General features: G+C 40.4%; 2 protein-coding genes across 6 annotated transcripts in view; one reads left to right on the top strand and one right to left on the bottom strand.

The window, feature by feature from the left end:
- LOC118291617 (protein bicaudal D homolog 1-like) overlaps positions 1–7,424 on the bottom strand; it is a 49,309-nt gene extending 41,885 nt beyond the window's left edge. For all 5 annotated transcript variants that reach the window (XM_035619985.1, XM_047336514.1, XM_047336515.1 and 2 more), the window contains exon 1: positions 6,701–7,424. In XM_035619985.1, the coding sequence (XP_035475878.1) occupies positions 6,701–6,919 (219 nt within the window). In that variant the 5' untranslated portion in view covers positions 6,920–7,424. The remainder of the gene's footprint in view (positions 1–6,700) is intronic.
- Positions 7,425–11,925: 4,501 nt separating this feature from the next.
- Positions 11,926–21,603, top strand: LOC118286215 (serine/threonine kinase receptor associated protein). Its single transcript, XM_035610484.2, has 9 exons — positions 11,926–12,373; positions 12,737–12,872; positions 13,771–13,852; positions 15,211–15,283; positions 15,555–15,654; positions 15,913–16,050; positions 16,615–16,751; positions 17,063–17,212; positions 20,710–21,603. Exons 1-9 carry the CDS (start codon positions 12,262–12,264, stop codon positions 20,769–20,771), a joined length of 990 nt encoding a protein of 329 aa, XP_035466377.1. The 5' UTR covers positions 11,926–12,261; the 3' UTR covers positions 20,772–21,603.
- The last annotated feature ends 84 nt before the right edge of the window (positions 21,604–21,687 follow it).

Raw genomic sequence — 21,687 nt, 5'->3', positions numbered from 1 at the left:
AAAAATGCCATAAAAAAATATCTCCTTTTTTTTTTTTTTTTTTTTTTAATAATCACTCATCAAACAACGTCATCAGTTTCTGATGCTCACCTTGTTGACGGTTAGCCTAAGCAAGCTGAGCGGTAACTTTTGGTGTGGCGAAGGATGGAAATGTTCCTGAAGCGAAAAATGACGACGATGGCATTACTATTTCACCTAAAAATGTTAAATGTGTGCTCAGATACAATCCACACTTCATTAAACATCGTTTTGTCAATCGAGTGTGATGAGGCAGAGCCCAAAGCCAAATGTGTGGAGTGTGGCTTGACGCTTTCAAATGAGGCGAAGAATAGAGAAGATTAGTCAAAATCATTTGGGATCTTGTTTTAATGGGCCCTGTCCCGTTGCAAGTATGAAAAGGTGGGCCTTGAAGTAGAAGGTTGAGATTGAGGTTTAGTCTATATATATATACAAACGTTTATAGATAATGCACTTGCAAACACATTTGTAAATGCATATTTTAATTGTACAATTAGCTGTGAATTGATGAAATGCTTTATTACTGTTTCTGTGACACTTGTGGTCCACCATACTCAAGCCTCATGTATAATGTGAAGTGTACCTTGAAGACAGTCAAAATCTTTGAATATATAGGACTTCTTTAACAACTCCATTGCTGATGTTCACCTCTTTAAAAACGTATGGAACCATCGAATGCAAGAACTGTGACTGTGACAGTTTGGGATGCTTGTGTTTTTCTAATACTTAAAAAAAAAAGAAGCAGAGTTATCGTGCCTTCTCAGTAATACAAAGCATGATCTCTACTGCCAACCTTCTGCTAAATGCAGTCACTACTCTCTATCGAAATAACTGAAAGAACATTGAGTCTCATGTACAATAATGAGGCTGGTTTCACAATGTGAATGGCAGAATGGATACCGTCCAGCCATTATCTCTGATGTGAATACAGATTTGAGTCGCTTGTTATGAAATAGTAAGGTTTCTGTCGACCGCACACAAGTGTTGAAGTCTACTACAGTAAATCATTTATAATATAAAGCGTTTATATAACTTCAGATTTGCACTCAGTGGCCTAACATCACTTTGCTGTGCTAAGAGGCGGGCTGTAATGGAGACAGCTGTGACTGAACAGTTTCAGATGTCCGTTAAGAGAAAATAATTTTTGATGTCTTATTTTAATTCCAAAGTCAAATTCAAGACATTAAAACAACTAGAAGTGTTAGTTTTATCAATGAGTTCAATCAGATTAAGTAAATGACCAGACCAGTTGATGGTCATTGTCTCTTTGTCATGATGTCATGCCAACAGTGCTTTCACTTGATATTTACGTTTTCCTCTTCCTTTGTCACTTATCCTCAATTAAACGTAGAGGAGCAGGAATGGCAAATGGACTGTTTTCATATAGCGCTTTTCTAGTTTTATTGTACACCTAAAGCGCTTTACAGTACAAGTCACATTCTATATACAGTTCTTTTTCTATCACACATCATTCATACACTGCCGGCACAGCCATCAGGTGCAATTTTAGTTTTGCCCAAGGACACGTGGACTTGAGGACCTGGGGATTGAACCATCGACCTTCTGGTTAGAGGACAATCCACTCAATCTCCTTAACCGCATCCACCCAGGAGAGGGGAGCAGTATAGGAGCAAGAGAGACCTGACAGCTGGAATAAGAATCATTATGAGTATTTCACCAATATTAAACCCTTTCTTGTTGTTTAAAAAACAACAACACGCATGATCTCTCAGGACAACAGGTACACACTCTCTAGTGAGGTTTTTGTAAATCAGGACCCATACACAAAATCAAAAAAGGATAATTCAGAAACACTAGCAACCAAATCATGAGAATAAGCAGAACCAAGAAACAACAAGGGAACACTGGGTTGAAAGAGAACGGGAGACATAATTGAACAGAGAAACTGACACAGTGGACTGGGAGCACAGAGACTAAATACACAAGGGAGGCAGTCATGATTGAACACAGATGAAACACATTAGGAACAGGTTCAGACACGGGAAACACAAGGTGCGGTTGAATTGTCAAATTTGCTTAGGAAGGGGCCGGGGCCGGTCGAAAAAAAACAACTGACAATTGTCCCTTTAGTTCACTTCTCTTAAAGTTCACAGCGCAGCATCTGCATGACAACTCCCTCAGATGGGTTGTACCATCTGAGGGAGTTCCCCCCTCCTCCCAGATAGAGTTGGTTGGGTCCATATAGCTTCTCGGGTACCAACAGCTCCACCGTCTCGACAGAGCGTCAGCGAGGATGGATGGTGGAGAGAGGCCAGGAGGAGCTGAAGAGGCCAGGTTCAACAAAGAAAGGGCCATTGGAGGAGGGCGCTGCCTAATGTACCAAACTCACAGAAATGTTTTGGAGAGGACAGACCCAAGGGGCAGCTGGTAAAGAGAGATATAGGCCTAATGATTAGCAGTGTAATTATTAAAAATGCGTGGTAAATAGCAGCGCTGTATGAATGTGTGTGAATGGGTGAATGGGACTTTCCTGTAAAGCGCTTTGAGTGGTCTATATGACTAGAAAAGCGCTATATAAATACAGTCCATTCACCATTTACACACAAGGAAGGGTAATCAAGGAAATCAAAGAAAAAATTGACTAAAGTCCACAAAAAAAACAAAGACTTCACAAGAGTCTACGAAATAACAAAACGTCCAAAAACAAAAAGTAGTAACAACACAGTTGTTACAGAGAAAGATTTTCAGTTGTAGTTCTGTGCATTTCCAACATTGTCTAGACTTTCTGTTCACATTAGAGAGTTTTCTCATATTCTTATATTTTATTTAATACCCCTCCCACATTCCAAATCCCAATGTGACCCCTGCATGTCACCACTACTTACTGCAGCCCTTGTGTTGTTTTCACTGCAGCTAGCAACTGACGCAAAGGTGAAGTTCTAGCTGCAGCTTCTATTTTTTCAGAATTGAAGTCTTCTATTTTCAGTTTTCATTTTGCTTTGTGAATTCATTTAAACACAGACTTTTTTTCTGTGCTGTTTGTGCAAGATGTTTGACAGACATATAGGCATTGAAACTAACATTGTAAAGTAAGTAAAGTAACCCTGATTTAAATGGACAAGGACTTTGCTGTCACCACTTTCAGCAGGTTCTACTGCATGTAATATCAGACAAGCAGGAACATGACCGTTGTCCACTGTGCATCATTCGCACAAAAAATCTATAGTGTAATATTGCACAGTATTGACAGTTCAAACAGTGTCATACAGCTCAGCTTCTTTGGTCAGGTCTTTGATAGCAAAAGCTCATTGGCATTTGTCTTTCAGAGAAACTAATGATAAGCTAATTTAGCGTGGTATTAGCCCTCACACATCAACATAATCATTTCCCCCAGACAGAATGCCTTGTGACAGAGGGGATCAATAGCGATCCAATGAGCTGAAATGAGATGAATTGAGTAAGCAGGGCTGGAATGGAGACAGATGGATGCAGCCTGTGGTACTGAGATTATTGAAAGTGAAGAAGAATGGTGAAAATGATCAAGAGTCGAGGGGGATCTGCTGAGAATATCATTTCTGCTGTGTCGGCCTCTAAATCTCCCCTTGTATTAAACCCAGGTTATCCCAGTCACATAATCCAACAATTAGGAATGTGTGATACATTATGAGGAATGTGAACAGACAAGAGTCCGTTGTTACAGAAACGGGCACCGAAAGTCGCTGGAGCTATAACCAGGCAGCATCCAAAAAAAGGGTTTCAGGTTTTCATTTTTTTCTGATCAAATGACGCAATCAAGACACACATTAGAGGATGATAACATTTACTATTAAGACCAGTGGAAAATAATCATCACCTTTTTATTTCTAGAGAGAAGGTGGGAGTTGGTTTAACTCAATAGACTGTTCCACAACAGTCTAGTGAGAGAAAACGCTACTGCTTTTCTCTGGTTTATGCCACTGTAGATTGAATACCTTCAGGTTTTTTTACTGCTGCCCAAACAAAACAAGTAGTTTAAAGACTAGACCTGGAGCTCTTGGTGCTTGAGAGGGACATTTTCCTCCTTTTTTTTGACATTTTGCAAGCTGAACTATTAATTGATCTGAAAAGAATCAACAAATTGATCTATGGTTAAAAAAGTCACTACTCCCATCCCCAAACAAATCAACCAACTGCTAAGCCAGGTTGTTTGAACTGCTGTATTTTGTGGTAAAACGTAAAGTGTTTGGCTGGTCGTGTTTCTTGACCCATTACACTTTGTTGTAGTGTGGTTGCCATGTTGCCAGATCTCAGCAATTCACTTGGTTAGTGCAATGTTCTCATTACTGATAGGCCAAAACTACAAAGAATAAGACCCTTTGAATTACTGTGCTCAAGCTGCGAGGTTCCCAGCAGTGCAGCACTATGGTTGCGCTGGGAAGCTTCCAACAATCAGTGTGTTCAAGTTTCACTTCTGTGGCTGGTATGTACTCCCAAAGACCACTGCTATCAATGAACACGTAACCATAGTTGAAAATTGACCTTTGACATCATACAGTATGAAGTGGCACTGCGGATGCCTGCCTCTTCAAAGCCACACACACAGTGAAAAACTCTTGCCATACATTACTATACATACTGGAAAATGCTACTCCCTAATGCATATTGATCAGAAAAGGGAAGGTTATTGAAAGGGCGCCTTAATACAGGTCTCAGAATTCCTTTCATGGAACGTCCTCCATGATCCAATTTTTTCAAATTTAAGAACAGCTACTTTACTGAAACAGTTCTTTTGTCTGTGACAGAAGCCCGAAGGGTAGCTCGAACTGCAGCTCAGTCCTTGGTTCTTATCTTGCTGGAGCTTTCAGGAGCCTTTTATACAGCAAACCTGCTGCTTTCTGTTCTCTCCAATTTGGGCATATTGGGCAAATTGCTTTCGTGGTTTGAATCCTGTCTTACTGGGCATTCCTTCATTGTGCCATGGCAGGGAAAAACATCCTTAGCCTGTCCCCTCCTCTCAGAGGTGCCCCAAGGGTCTGTGCTGGGACAACAATGAAAACTACTATATCCTTGGCTCCAATAATCCGCACGTGTGGCTTCTTATATCATTGCTAGGAAGAAGACACCCAACTTTACTTGTCATTCCTGCCAGATGACTCGGCACGGTCTCAGCATGTTGGCACCTCTCAAATATACCCAATTAGATGAAGACACATCACTTTGAACTCAGTCTCTCTAAGACTGAAATCATAATCATCCTGGCCAATCTCAACATCAGCATCGCCTCTACATCTTCCAGCCTAACAAAGGTTGTGAGAAACCTCTCACCTCTTTCTGATCATATTTCAACTGTTTCTTAGGTTGTGTGACTTTGCACTACATGAGAAAAAGCAGGCCTTGTCTCACTCAATATGCCATCCAGCTCTTAATACAGACCACAGTTGCGATACGTCTTTCCTACCACTCTTAAGACTACCATAGCTAAACCTCTTCTGAATCCAAAGGATTTAGATGACTCCATACCAGTATTCAATCTACCATAATGTAAAATATTAGAAGCTTTTCAATCTGTTAAATGAGTTCATGAACCCAAAATATTTTTGTAAAAATACCGAACTGGTTTTCAGACCAATGAGACAGCACAAGTCAATATTGTAAATGATCTCATAATCCAATATGGATGGGGGAAAACAAAAATATAATTTCCTGTTTGGCATGGTGTTTAAAGTCTTATGTAGTCCCGTAAGAAAGCATTTGTATTTACATATCATAATATACAAACAAAATATGTCTGATGATGTCCATTTCATGAAATATCATGTTGTGTGACAATCAAGAATGGAACACTTTGGGACTTTTATGTTGAAATCTACAAAAGGACCAAAGGACCGGTGGTATGTAGTTGCCACATTTGGATATCATGAAACAATAAATACTAAGTTATTTTTTTTACAAACAATGTGCCATTATATTTTGGCTCATCTAACAGATATGTTCTGTGATGGCATACAACCTGATTCGCAGTGTATCATTTAGTCTATGGTAATGTAAGTAAATATGCATCATGCAGGGACAATATGAACTGAAATATTAAGGATTTGAAAACATTTAACATGGCCCCTCTTCAAGAGAGGGCCACAAGCCTGTGTCTGATTCTGTATGCATGTTTATTCCCACTGGTATCTCACAGTCATGATGACATCAGTCACAATTATGACTGGTATCTTATTCAACATGGTGGTCAAACACTAAGTATCTCAGAAGCCGACCTTACTCATTTTCAAGGGAAACCAGAATTTTATAAGATATACTTAACTTAAAAACATAAAAGAACCTAATACAGCAGAATAAAAACAAATATTAAAGATAATGATATATGAGCAACATAGAAATGTTCCTGGTGGAATTTGAAGTAGCATAGAACAAGTCAATTTTATTCTACAGTTTGAAAAAGTTACACAATATTGGCTTTAAGTCCGAGTGTAATGAGCTGGGCCTTTCTATTGTTCGCTGTCCAGCAGGTGTAGGTGTAACCAATGGGTCGAATTACAGCGTGTAGCCTACCCATATTATCGCATCACAAATTATTTTCCGTCCTGTTATTTGTTTGATACTAGTGTGAACTTAACAACATGTGAATCGAACCGTTCATCTATTGCACCAGTAACGACTTTATCTTCCAATAAGTAATAACTAACAACGCTTTACTTTTTCGAGTAACGAGCCATACCCCTGCTGAGCCCACCTCCTGCAGATGCTCCAGCTCCATCCTCAGCGCCTCCTGCTCGGCCTCCAGGTCGGCGTACTGCTGCTTTAGCCTCTGGTTCTCCTCCAGCACCACCAGCCCGCACTCCGCCGCCCGGATCTTCTCGCGGTTGGCCTCCGCCAGGTCCCGGGTCAGGCGCTCCACCTCGACCCGGCACTCCTCCACCGTGTCGCCGCATCCCGCTCCCCCGGCAGCCATCGCCCCTTTCCCTCTCTCTGCCCTCTCCTCTCTGCGTCGATGAGCAGAGAGCCCCGCTGGAGGGGGAAACAAGGCAGATGACAAACCCCCACCGCCTCACACTTCACACTGCTTCAGATTTCATGTGAAAAAAAATAAAAATAAAAAAAGCAAAACAATAAACATCCGTAAATATCCACGAAGCGCTGTCATCATCTCCTGCCATGTGATGCTCTGAGTGATGCAGCTCCTCATCATCCGCTGCCCGCATCCCTTGTCCCTCCCTCTGCTCTGTTTTTCTGCTTATTCACCGGCATCAGGAAGCCATCTCTGCCGGCAGCCGTGAAGCAAGGCACACTGTACGCTCCCTGCCGTCCTGCAGCAGGCTGTCAGCGTTCTGATCCTCAGACAGGAGGAACACGGCTCAGCCTCATAACACACAATATCAGGAGCTGTAAGCGCCCTCTGGATATCAGACTCATCCGTTTCTCTTCACCCTAAGACACTATTTTAATTTCCAGTTATACCACCTTACAACACCTGTCTGTTTCAAAATTTCAATAGATCAACAATAAACTTAAAAATAATAAATGGCACTCTTTTGGGTGCATTAAAGTGAATTCCATAAGTGGCACCAAAGCATATAAACAGTACATACATTTTGATTATAACTTTAAATGGGGTGATGGTCTAATCACTAAATGGAGAGAAAAAAGTTTATGAATAATGATAAAATATTCATATAATTTCCCTAGAAAATTTGTGATATTGAGTCTATGTAAGTAGGCTACAGTTAATTTAGTATAAATTCATATGGTATCACAATAATATGGTAGGATAAAGAGGGGACTATTGGGACAGCTGCAACTCCTCCAAAACGAGATGTGCCTTTTTTGAAACCCTTTTTGATTCTTGATTAACAGTTCAGATATTGAGACCAGTATAACAGGGAAAATAAACTTAGTAAATTATTATAATTTGAAGGCATTTTGATGGATGCTGCAACAATGACACTTGCAATATCCCCAGATATGGGGTCAGTAGTAACATATGAATTAGAGTTAAAGCTCTGAGGATCATGCCCCACACACATGCAGTATAAAATATGCAATGGTCTGAAAAAAAGCACAACACCTAACTGCGATACTCAAACTATTGCCATGTTATCCTCAAGATTTCCTGATGACTTTGTCATTTCTTTAAATCAGAAAGTTAACTAAAGGGTGCATTTCTTTAATAAGAAGCTTTGACGTTTCTGTATTATTCCTCAGAATTTGATTCTGTTTTTTATCCCTTCAATGGCCATAGTTGCAATCTGTTCTGTTTGGTTCAAATTGGGGATCTCAAATAAACCAGGCCATTGTTTATTTTGTCGAATTTACATATATATTTTTCCAGCTTCTACCCATCTTTTTAGTCCTTTTATATGTGAATAATCCCTTTCATGGTAAAGTTCTTTGTGGATTCTTTCCTGATTGACAGCCACGTTGCTTCTGCTCTGTCCTCTGACTATATCATTACTGAGTTTATTTGTGTTGCCTTAACTCAGGTGAGGAAAAGTTTAACCACCGCATATACACGTACTCCTTTGATATGTTCCGCTGTCTCAGTTCTTCAGCAAGAGGTTCATGTAGAGAATCCTTTGCTGGTTCCTTTATATGTATTTTACATATCTTTAATGTGAGCAATTGAGCTTTACTTGTGCTACAGGCTATTTGTAACCATGAAATTCATTTTGGATGAAAAGTAAACGCTTTTGCTCTATATAGGGCCAAATAACTATCAAATGTCTATTTACATCAATTGTTAAAAAAACATTTTTTGTTTTTTTTGGATAATGGTCTATTATATCTTAAGTGTGTCATATGTTATCAGCTAAGTGCCTGTTGGCTACGATCAATTTAGTGAAACAGTTTAAATTGGCTACGACAGAGGCAGGTTCTCCAAACAGTACAGTGTGAAGTATTAATGACCTACAGGGGGCAGAATACACAGAAGATGCGTTTGGTTTAGCCTCCCATGACGCACATGAAGAAGTCAATGTCTAGCCTTCAAAATAAAAGTAAAAAGTAAAAAATTATGTATGTATTCAACCAGTTCGTATTGCTATAATTTTTCAAAGTGAAGGCATAGACAATGATGAAAAAATAAAGAAATATACTATAAAACATACAATACTGTTTGTGTGTGTGTGTGTGTGCGTGCGTGCGTGCGTGTGTGGAGACGGAATTATTAAAAATCACTATAAATTATATATTTTAATCATATTTATTCAATAGTTATATATTTCATAATGTGTTATCAGTTTACGGTCAGACTACTTTGAAACGTATTCAGTTACTGAATACAAATAACATGGAAATTTTGTAATCAGTAACGTAATCCATTGAATTACAAAAATAATGTAATCTAATTTGAATACTTTTGGATTTACTTCTAGATTACTTTCAAATGAAAGATTGAAAATATTGCATCTTATACAAACAAACAAATGTAGTCTTTAAACCTCTTTAAACATCGCAAATGAAATGCATTTTATGGAGGACCGTGGGGGATGTGGAATGTGAAATATAGCATTTTGAAATCCATTTTGAAATCCATTTTGAAATCCACCATTAAATAGAAAAAATTTAAAAAGATTTTCAAATCCATTTTGAAATCCATCATTAAATAGAACAATTTGAAAAAGCTTTTCAAATCCATTTTCAAATCCATCATTAAATAGAGCAATTTGAAAAAGATTTTCAAATCCATTTTCAAATCTCTCATTAAATAGAGCAATTTGAAAAAGATTTTCAAATCCATTTCGAAATCCATTCTCAAATCCATTTTCAAATCCATTTCGAAATCCTTTTTCAAATCCTTTTTCAAATCCAATTCCAAAATCCTTTTTCATATTGTTTTTCAAATCCTTTTTCAATCCTTTTTCAAATCCAATTCGAAATCCTTTTTCAAATCCTTTTTCAACTCCAATTCGAAAAAGCTTTTCGAAAAGCATTTCGCCTCTCCTTTCAACATTCTGAGTCCCTCTGGGTCCCTGTGTTGGTTTGCTGAAACAATGCAAATGAGCAGGGAACAAGCTGTCAGGCTAACGCCTGACCTATCATATAGATGTGTGACGTGGATTGTGGGAAGGAGAAGATGGTAGAGCAATGGTTCTCAATCTGTTTACACCCTGTACCACCTCAGAAAATATCCGGCTCTCCAAGTACAACCATCATGTCCCATGTAAAAAGTACATAGATTAGCCCCAAAAACCTGTTTAAACCTGCGATCACCTGGCATTTTCCACAGTGTGAAAACGTTTAATCGGCATTCAGCCCTGGGGCAAATGACTCTGCAATAGACCCGGGTTTAAGCGGCGACAACTCCGATCGGCTCCGTTCGGAGTTGCCGGCACACCGGGTGAACGCGGTAATTTGCGCTCGTTGCTGGTAACAACAAACTGAATCCAGATCACTGCGCTGAGTTTGTAAACTTTGAAAGAGTGACAAAGGTCCAAGATATAAGTTAACGTTGGCCACCAGCTCCATGCTGCTGCTGGCTGTTGTTTACTACACTTTTCTTCTTTGGTTTTATGGCGCGCAGCGAACCTCTTTACTGCCACTGTGAAAAATGTAACTTATAACTTGTACCTTTGTTACTCTTTCAAAGTATACAAACTCAGCGCAGTGTTCCGAACCGAGCCTGGCTCTTTAACAAGAGCTGTGAAGTGTGTGTGAGAGAAGAGGAAGGTTGCTGCTGCGCTGTGAGAAGGGAGAGACGCCTGATGAGTCTGTGTATGTGGCCGCAGTGTTGAAATAAAGTGCACCGTTCATTTTCCCTTATCGTTGATCTGGATTCAGTTTGTTGTTACCACCAACGAGCGCAAATTACCGCGTTCACCCGGGTATGCCGGCGTCAACTCCGAACGGAGCCGATCGGAGTTGTCGCCGCTTAAACCCGGGTCTATTGCAGAGTCATTTGCCCCAGGGCTGAATGCCGATTAAACGTTTTCACACTGTGGAAAACGCCGGGTGTTAGCGTGTGTAAACAGTTTTTTTGGGCTAACTTCTGTACTTTTTACATGGGTCATGATGGTGGTACTTGGAGAGCCGGATATTTTCCGAGGTGGTACAGGGTGTAAACAGATTGAGAACCACTCCTCTACCATCTTCTCCTTCCCACAATCCATGTCACACATCTATATGATAGGTCAGGCTTTAGCCAATCAGAGAGCTTGTTGCCTGCTCATTGGCATTGTTTCAGCAAACCAACACAGGGACCCAGAGGGACTCGGAATATTGAAAGGAGAGGCAAAATACTTTCGAAAAGCTTTTTCGAATTGGATTTGAAAAAGGATTTGAAAAAGGATTTCGAATTGGATTTGAAAAAGGATTTGAAATTGGATTTGAAAAAGGATTTGAAAATGGATTTGAAAATGGATTTGAAAATGCTGTATTTCACATTCCACGTCCCCCACGGTCCTCCTCATTTAGCATGCTCAGCATTTACAAAAGAAACAAAAAAGCTTTTCTTGTAACACGACTTGTGCAAGAGGAGCGCCTACTCAAAAATCTATCTTCCATTATAAATACGTAAATCAAAAGTATTGAATTAACAAAACTGGCAACCTGATAAGAGTAATGCATACTGTGCATAATGATATACTGTTGTTATACTGTAGAACATACTGTGCATCAGACAGCATCAAATTATAGAAAATAGGAATCAAATTAGCCTTGCAAACAGATGCTGGTATTATAAATATGAACAAAATTGCCGTATTTTAAAGACAGAAACAAAATATAATGAATTAATCCTTGACAATGTAAATTTTTTTTCAAATGTAATCTGGTCTGATTACCACTTACTATTTTGTAAATCTAAGTACGTAATCCAAATTATATGTAATTCGTTACTACCCAACCTTGTGCGTTTTTTTTTACTTAATATCGAACACTGGTTTGGTCTCTAGTTTGTCAGCAGCGATCAGATTGAAGAGGCTGCCGCTTTTATTGTGAAAAATTTCCCACCGGAAGTATGATTCTTGTTGTGGCTAGCGGCACACCGGCTTCCCTGTGGTAGCTGCGCCGCTTTGCACGTTGCTAGTTAGTTGCAATGTTGTAGCTATTAGCACGAGAGCCATTATTTCGCTGTGAGGGAGACCTGACATTTAGTCTGACAAACCCACGGAGTTGATTCTCTGTCATTCATAGTCCATTCAGCAGCCAGCCGCCGGCTAACGGAGACTACTCAACGAGATACTTGCTAGCTTGTTGCCTTTCTTTTAGCCCGCTAGCCTATCCAGCTAGCTAGTTAGCCTCTAGCGCTCCACCGTCTCCTCCCTGAGCACTAACCGTCTACTGCCCGGCTGGTGGACCATGGCGATGAGACAGACTCCGCTCACCTGCTCCGGTCACACCCGGCCTGTGGTCGACTTGGCCTTCAGTGGGATCACACCTTATGGCTACTTCCTCATCAGCGCCTGCAAAGGTGAGAGCAGTGAGAAAGCACACTGGACGAACAAAGTTTTTGGCGTTAGACGTTTGAAGTGGTTCCAAGACGTAAATCCAGCTGAGTGTACTCAGTTGAACGTTACTTTCCATATGTCTGTAGGGTATATCATTACATTCACTAACACATTTCTTTTTTTCATTTAAAACCATTTTAACTAGATATCCTTAGAATGTGGCTTCCACTGAGCTGTAGTTGCAAAATGCTAAGTCAGACGTTGTCACAGAGGCCTGACAGCGGTATCCACAGGTTCTGTCGCCACTGTCATCATCATCATCTGCTGCTTCACTGTCCCGAACCAGATGTAACATAATTTGTCCTCACCTGCTTTTCCCCTGTCAGATGGCAAGCCCATGTTGCGCCAGGGAGACACAGGGGACTGGATTGGCACGTTTCTGGGTCACAAAGGTGCTGTCTGGGGAGCCACTCTGAACACAGACGCAACCAAAGCAGCCACCGCCGCAGCTGACTTCACAGCGTGAGTTGGAGGGTCCAGTCCTGTGTGACACACTTTGGCTTTCCTGTGTCTATTAAGGAGCCTGAAATAATCCATTCATCCTGACAACGTCTCTTTATCCCAGGCTGCTATTCATGCATGCTAAACTCAAGCAGTCCACCGTGATTTGGTTAAAATAATTTGAAACATCCAAATCCCCCCATAAACAGATGATAAACAGGCATATGCAGAATCAGTAAATTATGACAAGTTTGTAATCGATCATTGCTCTTGTCAGTTAAATGAATGCGAGTATTAGAAGAGGCCATATCCGTAGTGACTCCATGTGACCTGCATCATGGAGCCCATGATGGGTAAGCCAGCAAATTCTGGGATCACAAAGCTGGTTCACATCTAACTTAGTTACTGATTTTACAGCAAATTAAAATTAACTGAATTAGTAGAATCAGTTGCCTACTATGATAATTTAAGTCAAGGCTGGAAGTATTGGACAGTTACACATATCTTTTGTTTTTCCGTCTCTGAGCACATTGAAGCCTCAGCTTTGATATGAGTTTACATTGTTATGGAATAAATTTAAACACAATGACTGACTCAGGTCAGTTCAACATATTCCACCTCCTCACCATGAAAAGCTCATAAAAAGGTTGTTTTAGTTGTATGTTTTGGATCAATGTCCTGTTGAATGATAAAGGGTTGTCCAATAAGCTCTAATGCATTTTAATTAATCATATTTTTGAGGTAATAGTAACTCACAATAATCATACATCTTGATTAAAATGTTTAAGATAATCTTCAACTTTATGCCTTTTTGGATATCATATCATCTTCCACTCACTCAACTATTCCCAGAAAAAGAATGTGACCTCACCACTGTTTAGTGCTGTGAGTTAACAGCCGCTCCCTCTGCACTTTTCAGAAAGGTGTGGGATGCAGTGAGTGGAGACGAGGTCCTCACACTGGCTCACAAACACATTGTCAAGACTGTCAACTTCACACAGGTCAGTGCATTGCAACAGGTGTTGTCTATGACTATCATTGTTTCTGTACATATTTTTCTGTCCTCCCACCAATGGTGCATATTGTGTGGGCCATTATGTTGTCATCCAGGTGTCTTTGTCATTTCTAACGAAGGCAAAATTTAGCGTACCTTAATAAAATATTAACAGACTAGTATTTCAGGTGCCAACTAGCGAGGGTAGTCAACTAAACGCAGACATCACTACTTAGTAGTTTCCTGATATGCAGCATCAAAAGAACATTTATTTTTTTCTATGAGAATTGACAACTTCCTCACAGAGTCTGCATTTAACTTCTCATTGGTTTATTTTCGGTGAAATGCTCCCATACTTTTGATCGTTTCGGTCTCATCTTCTTCATTCGGTGGATTCGGATTGTCCTTCTTATCGTCATTTCCTATCTACTATTCCATACTTTTCCAGTGGAAAACATCATGAGGTCAAGAAAAGGTCTAATGGAGGATTCATAGTACTTAGCAAAAGCTAACAGCGCTGCTCAGAGAATCCAACTCGACTTTCACTAAACTACGTCATTATGCGACCGAGGATGTTATTGACGTGCGTCTGCCGTGGTGAAACTACAAATTTCCAAAGATGGACTATAAAAAACCCAGCGGCTCCATCCAACCTTTTTATAGTGTGTATTACCACCGTGTGATATCAGATGTAAAAATGTTTCATATGCAAGATGCATCTAGGTTATATTCATACTATTTTTCTTCTTCTACTTCAGATTTAATTGTTTACGTTCCTGCATATACGTCACGTTAAATATCGCTGCAGCAATGAATTGTGGGGCGTCTGTTTCTCCTTTCCTTTGCATAGGAAAGTCCAGTGTACCCTATGCTAAAGGAGATAGGAAAGGAAGCATTGAAGTTCCATTCCTATGCATTTAGAGAATCGGAACAGCTCTTATCACAGCTGACGATCAAATACTTCTGGTTGACTTAAAGTTTTAGGAAACTTGATAAGCAAATTTCACAATTCGACCAGACCCTCTCTCTGTTTCGCCATCGTTCATAGGTTCTTCTTCATTAGTACAGAATGTCATCATTGGCAGACATTGAAAGCAATACTGCCCCCAGCACTTCCTTTAGTGTATTGTAGCTAGTTACAAATCAGCATATACCACAGGTAAACAACACACAGTATGATCCGATTAGTGTTTTAATGAGGAAAAACTGATTTTTATTTTGACTTGTGTTCGAATTCTTCATGACACACTTCTTAGTACCCCGAGTGTACATGTTCTTTCGTCATGGAGATGATGGAATAACTGTGTTGGTATATTTGTCAAACTGAGGTTTTCTCTCAGTGTACTTGTGCTTTCTGTTCTTCAGGACAGCAACTGTCTGCTGACTGCAGGGAACGACAAGCTGCTGCGGATCTTTGATCTCAGTAACCCTGAAGCAGGTGAGTGAATGTGTCAAAGAGAAAGCTTGTTTGTTTAAAGATATGAGTAGCTAAATGAAAAAACTTGTTGTATTCTGAGATTTAAACATGCTTTCTGTTTGGGCGTCTTCACAATTTACAGTAAATTCTGCTCTCGTCATTGCAGCACTCCCCTCTCCTGGAGACGGGTCTCATTTATATCAGTGGCATTTGAGACCCCGTCAAGCTCGGACATTTGCGTTGTACATTTTTTGTCCTCTGTACTTGACTGTTGAATCTGTGTGTCTTTCAGCACCACAGGAGATTGCAGGCCACACCTCAGCCATAAAGAAAGCTTTGTGGTGCAATGACGACAAGCAGATCCTCTCAGCTGCCGACGACAAAACCATACGGTCAGTGGCTCCTCATGGTATCATTTGTATGTGCATCAACGTCCAGATCTGACCGTGTGTGACAAACTTGAACTCATCATCCTCTCTGTGGCTTACCTTTGTGCGGCCACAGAGACATTTGCTCTTCTAACTCTAAATCACTTGCCTGATAGCAAATATACCGGAGACCTCTTGGATGTTATATAGTTGTGTGTGTGTGCGTGTGTGCGTGTGTCCGTGTCCGTGTCCGTGTGTGTTTCCATCCATCCGTCCTTCCAGGCTTTGGGACAGGAGCTCCATGGAGGTGGTGAAAACACTGACGTTTGACACATCTGTGAGTAGCATGGAGTACGTGGCGGATGGAGAGATTCTCGTGATTACATATGGAAAGACGATCGCTTTCTACAATGCTCTGAGGTAAGCAAACATATCCATGAAAAACAACATGTTAATACTGAAGTGAATAGATTAAATTTCTGTCCACTCCATACTTTTTGAGAGCCACATCAGAACAGGTAAGGTACCATATTGTCTAAATTTAGATGTCCTGGCTTTTTTCATCACAAATAAGGTCTAGGGGCTCTGTAAGTACCTTAAAAGTGTCAAAACGGTCATTCCACAGACAAATCCACACAGCCTGCATTCAGAAGCTGTGCCTTTTCACTAGCCGTCAGGCCTTCGTAAGTATGTGATGTCACAGCTACATAGTCACCACCTTCAGCAGTTCCCCCAGCACGGCCCATCTGTCATTTAGTTGCTGACCTATCAACAACACAAGAAAATGTTGAGGAAACAATGTTCAGTCTTGGATGGCAGGAAGCTACATCATTGCTCAGGCTTCCTTCCTATATTCTCCACTGTGCAAAGATTATAGATTTTCATAGTAATGATTATATTTCATCCAAGATGCCTTTTATATTGTGTGGCCTCTTGGATATCACTGACTATCTGACATTGGTAAAATGTGTTGATCTATTCCAGTTTGGACCTGATTAAGAGTGTGGAGGCCCCAGCTACCATTAACTCAGCCTCCCTCCATCCAGAGAAGGACTTCTTTGTTGCCGGTGGAGAAGACTTCAAGCTCTACAAATTTGACTACAGCAGCATGGAAGAGCTGGGTGAGGAGCGCTTTGTCTTTGGTCATTGTACGCAGTCTCAATCAGGAATTTGGATAGAGGTAGCTCCGTAGTTCAGCTTAGGCAGAACACCTTCACTATAAGACACGAGGCAATCCTGTTACAAAGAGGATTTGTTTGTTTGACAGATTCTGTGGTCCATTAAAAGCCCATTTGAATATAAATAAAAGTAAGACGGGGTGTCCAAATGAGTGGTTTCCTTTCACAGTAGCTAAGAGAAAGTACATAAAAATGTTTCAAGTCCGATCTTTAATCCTCTCATCCTATGTTGTTGCAACTTCTCTTGTCTGCAGAGTCCTATAAGGGTCACTTTGGTCCTGTGCACTGTGTGCGGTTCAGTCCAGACGGCGAGCTTTACGCCAGTGGCTCTGAAGACGGCACCCTCCGACTGTGGCAGACGGCGGTGGGGAAAACTTACGGCTTGTGGAAGTGTGTCCTCCCTGGTAATACTTCAGCTTTAAACACTGATTTATGCACAGTCATCCCTGTATTGTCTCACATTTAATGTTGCAGCCTAAATTCATTTTACATCAATCTACATTCTTATGTCCCATAATGACAAAGTGAACACATGATGTTAAAAAATACTGCACATCTACAAAAGTTCACAAATTCTTCCAGTTTCACAAATACTGAATATTTGTGATTCTACATGATGGAAAGGCCCAGTAACGCTTGGTGTAACATTTATCAATGAAATAGAAAAAATATGATTTTCTTATCAAATGATGAAAAATCTTTTCATATATTGGTTAAGGGCTGTTGATTAGCAGACGAGTCTCTTGAACCTTCACATTCAAACAGACCTGGTATGAGCATCACAGGTGTTCAGGTCTAAGTTCAGACACTTTAATGACACATTTGAGATCCAATCACTGAGGCCAAATTGGGAGGTGGTCTGGGATGCATGTGGCCACATTCTTTTTACCAGTGTGAACATAAATGTGTCCTAAGCCGCTCTAAATTGAGGGTATATTCAGCTTATTATTAAAGCTAAAAAAAAAAGAGAAGTGTCCACATTGAAGGACCTCTTACTCAGGTGATGTCCTCTGACCTGCTACCGTCTCATTACAGACCAGAAGTATCTTTACACTTCTCAATGTTTCATATACATTGATTTAAATGGGGCAGTAAGTGATTCTAAAGCAAAACCCGTTTTGGAAAAATCTGCGAATATTTCCTCACAGTCCGCTAACTGTCAGTTCTTTGTGCGCGCCGATATAAAAAATGGGTTTTCGGCTCAAATGGTGTAGGCTGCACCATAACACTGCGAGTGCAATTTGTAACATCACATCACTCGTCGACACCTTATAGATTTGCTAGCGGGTAGCGTTGCTAGTGGGTTTTTTTTTCTCTCTCTTTACATAGATATATATATACACACACACACACACACACACACACACACACACACACACACACACACACACACACACACACACACACACACATACACACACACATATATAAGACCGTTGTCTGTCATAGTCAGACCGGCTAAAAACAACATAACTGGGCCATGCAAACAAGAATGGTGTTCATATGTAATTGCATATAAAGCGGAGAAGTGAGTTCTGATCACATGGTCACTTGAGACACATTCTAATGCCAGGTGTGAACTGATGTATTTATTAGAGATGTCCACTTCTGAACAGATCATTCAAGATGTTATGTTAATAGGTGTGAACAGGGCCATTGAATCACTCGCACAAACATGGGAATGAATTGTCTGGATAGGACGACAAGCATTAAAGAGCATTAGCAAATCACTATTATTAATGATTCCCATACACTAGATGACTTTGAGAAGACTGATTCTGACTCCCTCTCACATCTAAAGAGAATGTGTTATTAGTCAGAGAATTTTTAGTCACAGTCTAGGATTTTGCAAAGACTGTGGATGTGGCACGGTCCCTATTAACAAATTGCAACTAGATTCCTTTTTAGATTATTTCCCATCATGCTCCTGGTGGAATTTTACAGGTAGATTGTTTGTTGAACAATAGAGAAGAAACAGCAGCTTTTTGCCACAGGTGCCCAAGTGTGTGCAATGGGTGCAAAAAGGCATCAAGAAAAATAGAAGACACCAAAGAGACGACAGGAATACATTCTGCAACATCGCATGGAGACTCCGATGATGCTTTGAGCGCCGTGGTTTTGAAACTACATGGTTGCGCTGTCCCCTGCGCTTCATCGGAGTCTCAATGCGATGTTGCAGCATGTAGCCCCCACACACGCCTTCCTGCTTCCTGTTTGGTTTTGGAGAGCTCACCTTGTTGACAATGTTCACGTCACTATCTGCACGAGTGAAAACTAAAAACTTTCGGTAATATCAAACACGGTTGATTTTATCGCAACTCTAGCAAAACTCATGTTTATATACCGACATTGGAAATTCGTCTGAGACAGTGAAATTGCTTGAAAAGTCGTTCGGTGTAAGGCCGGTATAAAAGTAACAGTAGCAAAAGTGATAAAAGAAATTCAAAAAGTATGGATATGTTACAAGCTTAAAATGTTCAGGCAGACACTCTAAGCTTTCACCTCATGTTGGATTTCTGGTTTGTACACATAGCAAAAAAGGACCCCCTCGCCCCATGTCCCACTCAGTTATGAATTTAATTCTCAGAATCATGTCGGCTCTTTAGTATCAGGATGTCTAAACTATAATCTAAGACAATGACACAGAATGGCACAGTATAAAGATGTCTTGACTATAATCTAAGACTATGACGTCCAGAGACAGCGACTGTCCCGACCTACCTAAGATAAGATGACCTCGCAGGGTGCACCAGGCACAGTCTCTCACACAGGAGAGGAGAGGAGAGAATTTCAATGACAATTCTGTTGTTTCTGGGGAGAGCATGCAGGAGGCAGAACATGGTAATTCCGCACCTTCTTATAGCTTCAATCGTTGTCCATGCAGCGTGTGTACTCCAAAAGTGACATGATATCTTCTAAGCCTTATAAAAGCTCCTCCAGAGCCACGGAGGCCGAGTAGAACTCCCATTGATTAATAACTTCAAATTTATGTGTAAAATCGGTAGATGCAATCACAAGTTGACAGCTTTAAGTTTCAGGTATGAACAAGATGCATTGAGGACGCATCTGGGACACACGTGGCCACATTCTTGTATCATTGTGGTCTAGAGCTGCAACAGTTAATCGATTAATCAACTAGTTATCGAACTATTTTGATAATTGATTAATTGGTTTCAAAATTCTCTGATTTAGCTTCTTAAATGTGAAAACAAAACTTCATCTTGTGGTTTTGAAAACACGATCAACATTTTTTTCCATTTTATGGCCAAAACAGCTAATCGATTAGTTGAGAAAATAATCAACAGATTAATCGATAATGGAAATAATCATTAGTTGGAGCCCTAGTGTTGAATGCAAACGTGTCCTTGGCCAGATTGGAGACTGCCTACTGTAATTTTTGCTGTAATCCTTTTGACAAACAAACCAACCAACAAATAAATGAACAGGGTTGAAAACATGCATATAAATCCACTGACCACCATAAAATTATTTTAAAAAATGTTTTCCCTAAGAATAAAATCTGAGATGAGATGTGATCTCGAGTGGTCATTGGAGTCGCATTCTAATTGAACTGATGAACTTGGAGCTGTCCACTTTTGATCAGATCTGTCAGGATGGATGTTGATACCAGATGTGAACAGGGCTTAAAAGATCAAAAGCTTCATGACACATGATTAAAGAGCTGAAATGGAGTTTGCAGAATGAAATTAACATACAGTTTGTGTCCTGATGCTTTTGTATTGCTGCAGGAATTAATGACCTGAAGCTTTTGCTACTTCAGGAGGCTGTGCTTGTTTCTTATATCAGCGGTTATGTTGCAGCATATGTATTCAAGTATCGGTATGATTTTTTTTTTCTCCTATTCTTTCTGATGTATTTTTGTTGTGCTTTTACTCCTTAGAGGACCTGGGGGCAGAGAACTCTGAGCAGCTGTACACCCCAGCCCCTGAGATCAAAGCCTGAGGAGAGAGTTGTATTGTTTGGAAAAGGGGATGAGAAGAGGAAAGGAGACGAGCCGATAGGTGTTCCACCGTGGTCCATCAGGCCCCAGCAGGGAGCAGAGTCCAGAGCATCTCTATCCATCAGGAACTGATGTGGATACCATGACTGCCCTGTCTGTTAGAACAGCCATCTCTCTCTCTCGCGTGCACACACACACACACACACACACACACACACACACACACACACACACACACACACACACACACACACACACACACACACACACACACACACACACACACACACACACACACACACACACACACACTGATTTCATGCAGTCATATGGACAGTATGGGTTGGAGAGTAAAGCAGTAGAGCTGTGAATGTCTGTCGTTCATCGCTGCCTGCTCTCTCTCTAATCAGCCCAGTTCTGTCTTTCTGTTAAAAATAATTTTAATTTCTCTCTGCCCCTAAATTCCACCGCAAACCATATGATGCTAAGATCGATTTTGGTTCCAAAATTAAAGTAATTAATGAGCTTGATGAAGGCTTTTGTTTTCAGTTCATTGTTACAGGGATACTGGAGACAGATGCACAAGTTGTGCACAAAGGTGCTTTCATTTGTTCGGAAAAACCTTGCTTTGAGTATTCGCTGCTGTTGTACTGGTTGAGTATATGATGTTTAGTGTCCAAATAAAAGAAAATATTGTTTAGTGACAAAGTGGAAAGGGAAAAAATGTCATTGGAGTTTTTTTTTCTCATTTTGGGTTCTGTCCTCATTTATGTCCAGTGATGAAATAAACCAATGCATTACAGATTTATTTTTACGTAATGCAAGAAGAGCAAATGTGGCTTTGGTGTTCTTTTCTATTGCTGGTGGTGTATGTAGTCTTATGTACATACACAAGCAAGAATTGAAAGTGGGTTTAAT

The sequence above is a fragment of the Scophthalmus maximus genome, chromosome 12, assembly GCF_022379125.1.
Source record: "Scophthalmus maximus strain ysfricsl-2021 chromosome 12, ASM2237912v1, whole genome shotgun sequence".
NCBI classification, from domain to species: domain Eukaryota; kingdom Metazoa; phylum Chordata; class Actinopteri; order Pleuronectiformes; family Scophthalmidae; genus Scophthalmus; species Scophthalmus maximus.
The sequence above is the reverse complement of the archived record's forward strand: the minus strand, read 5'-3'. Positions and strand labels throughout refer to the sequence as shown.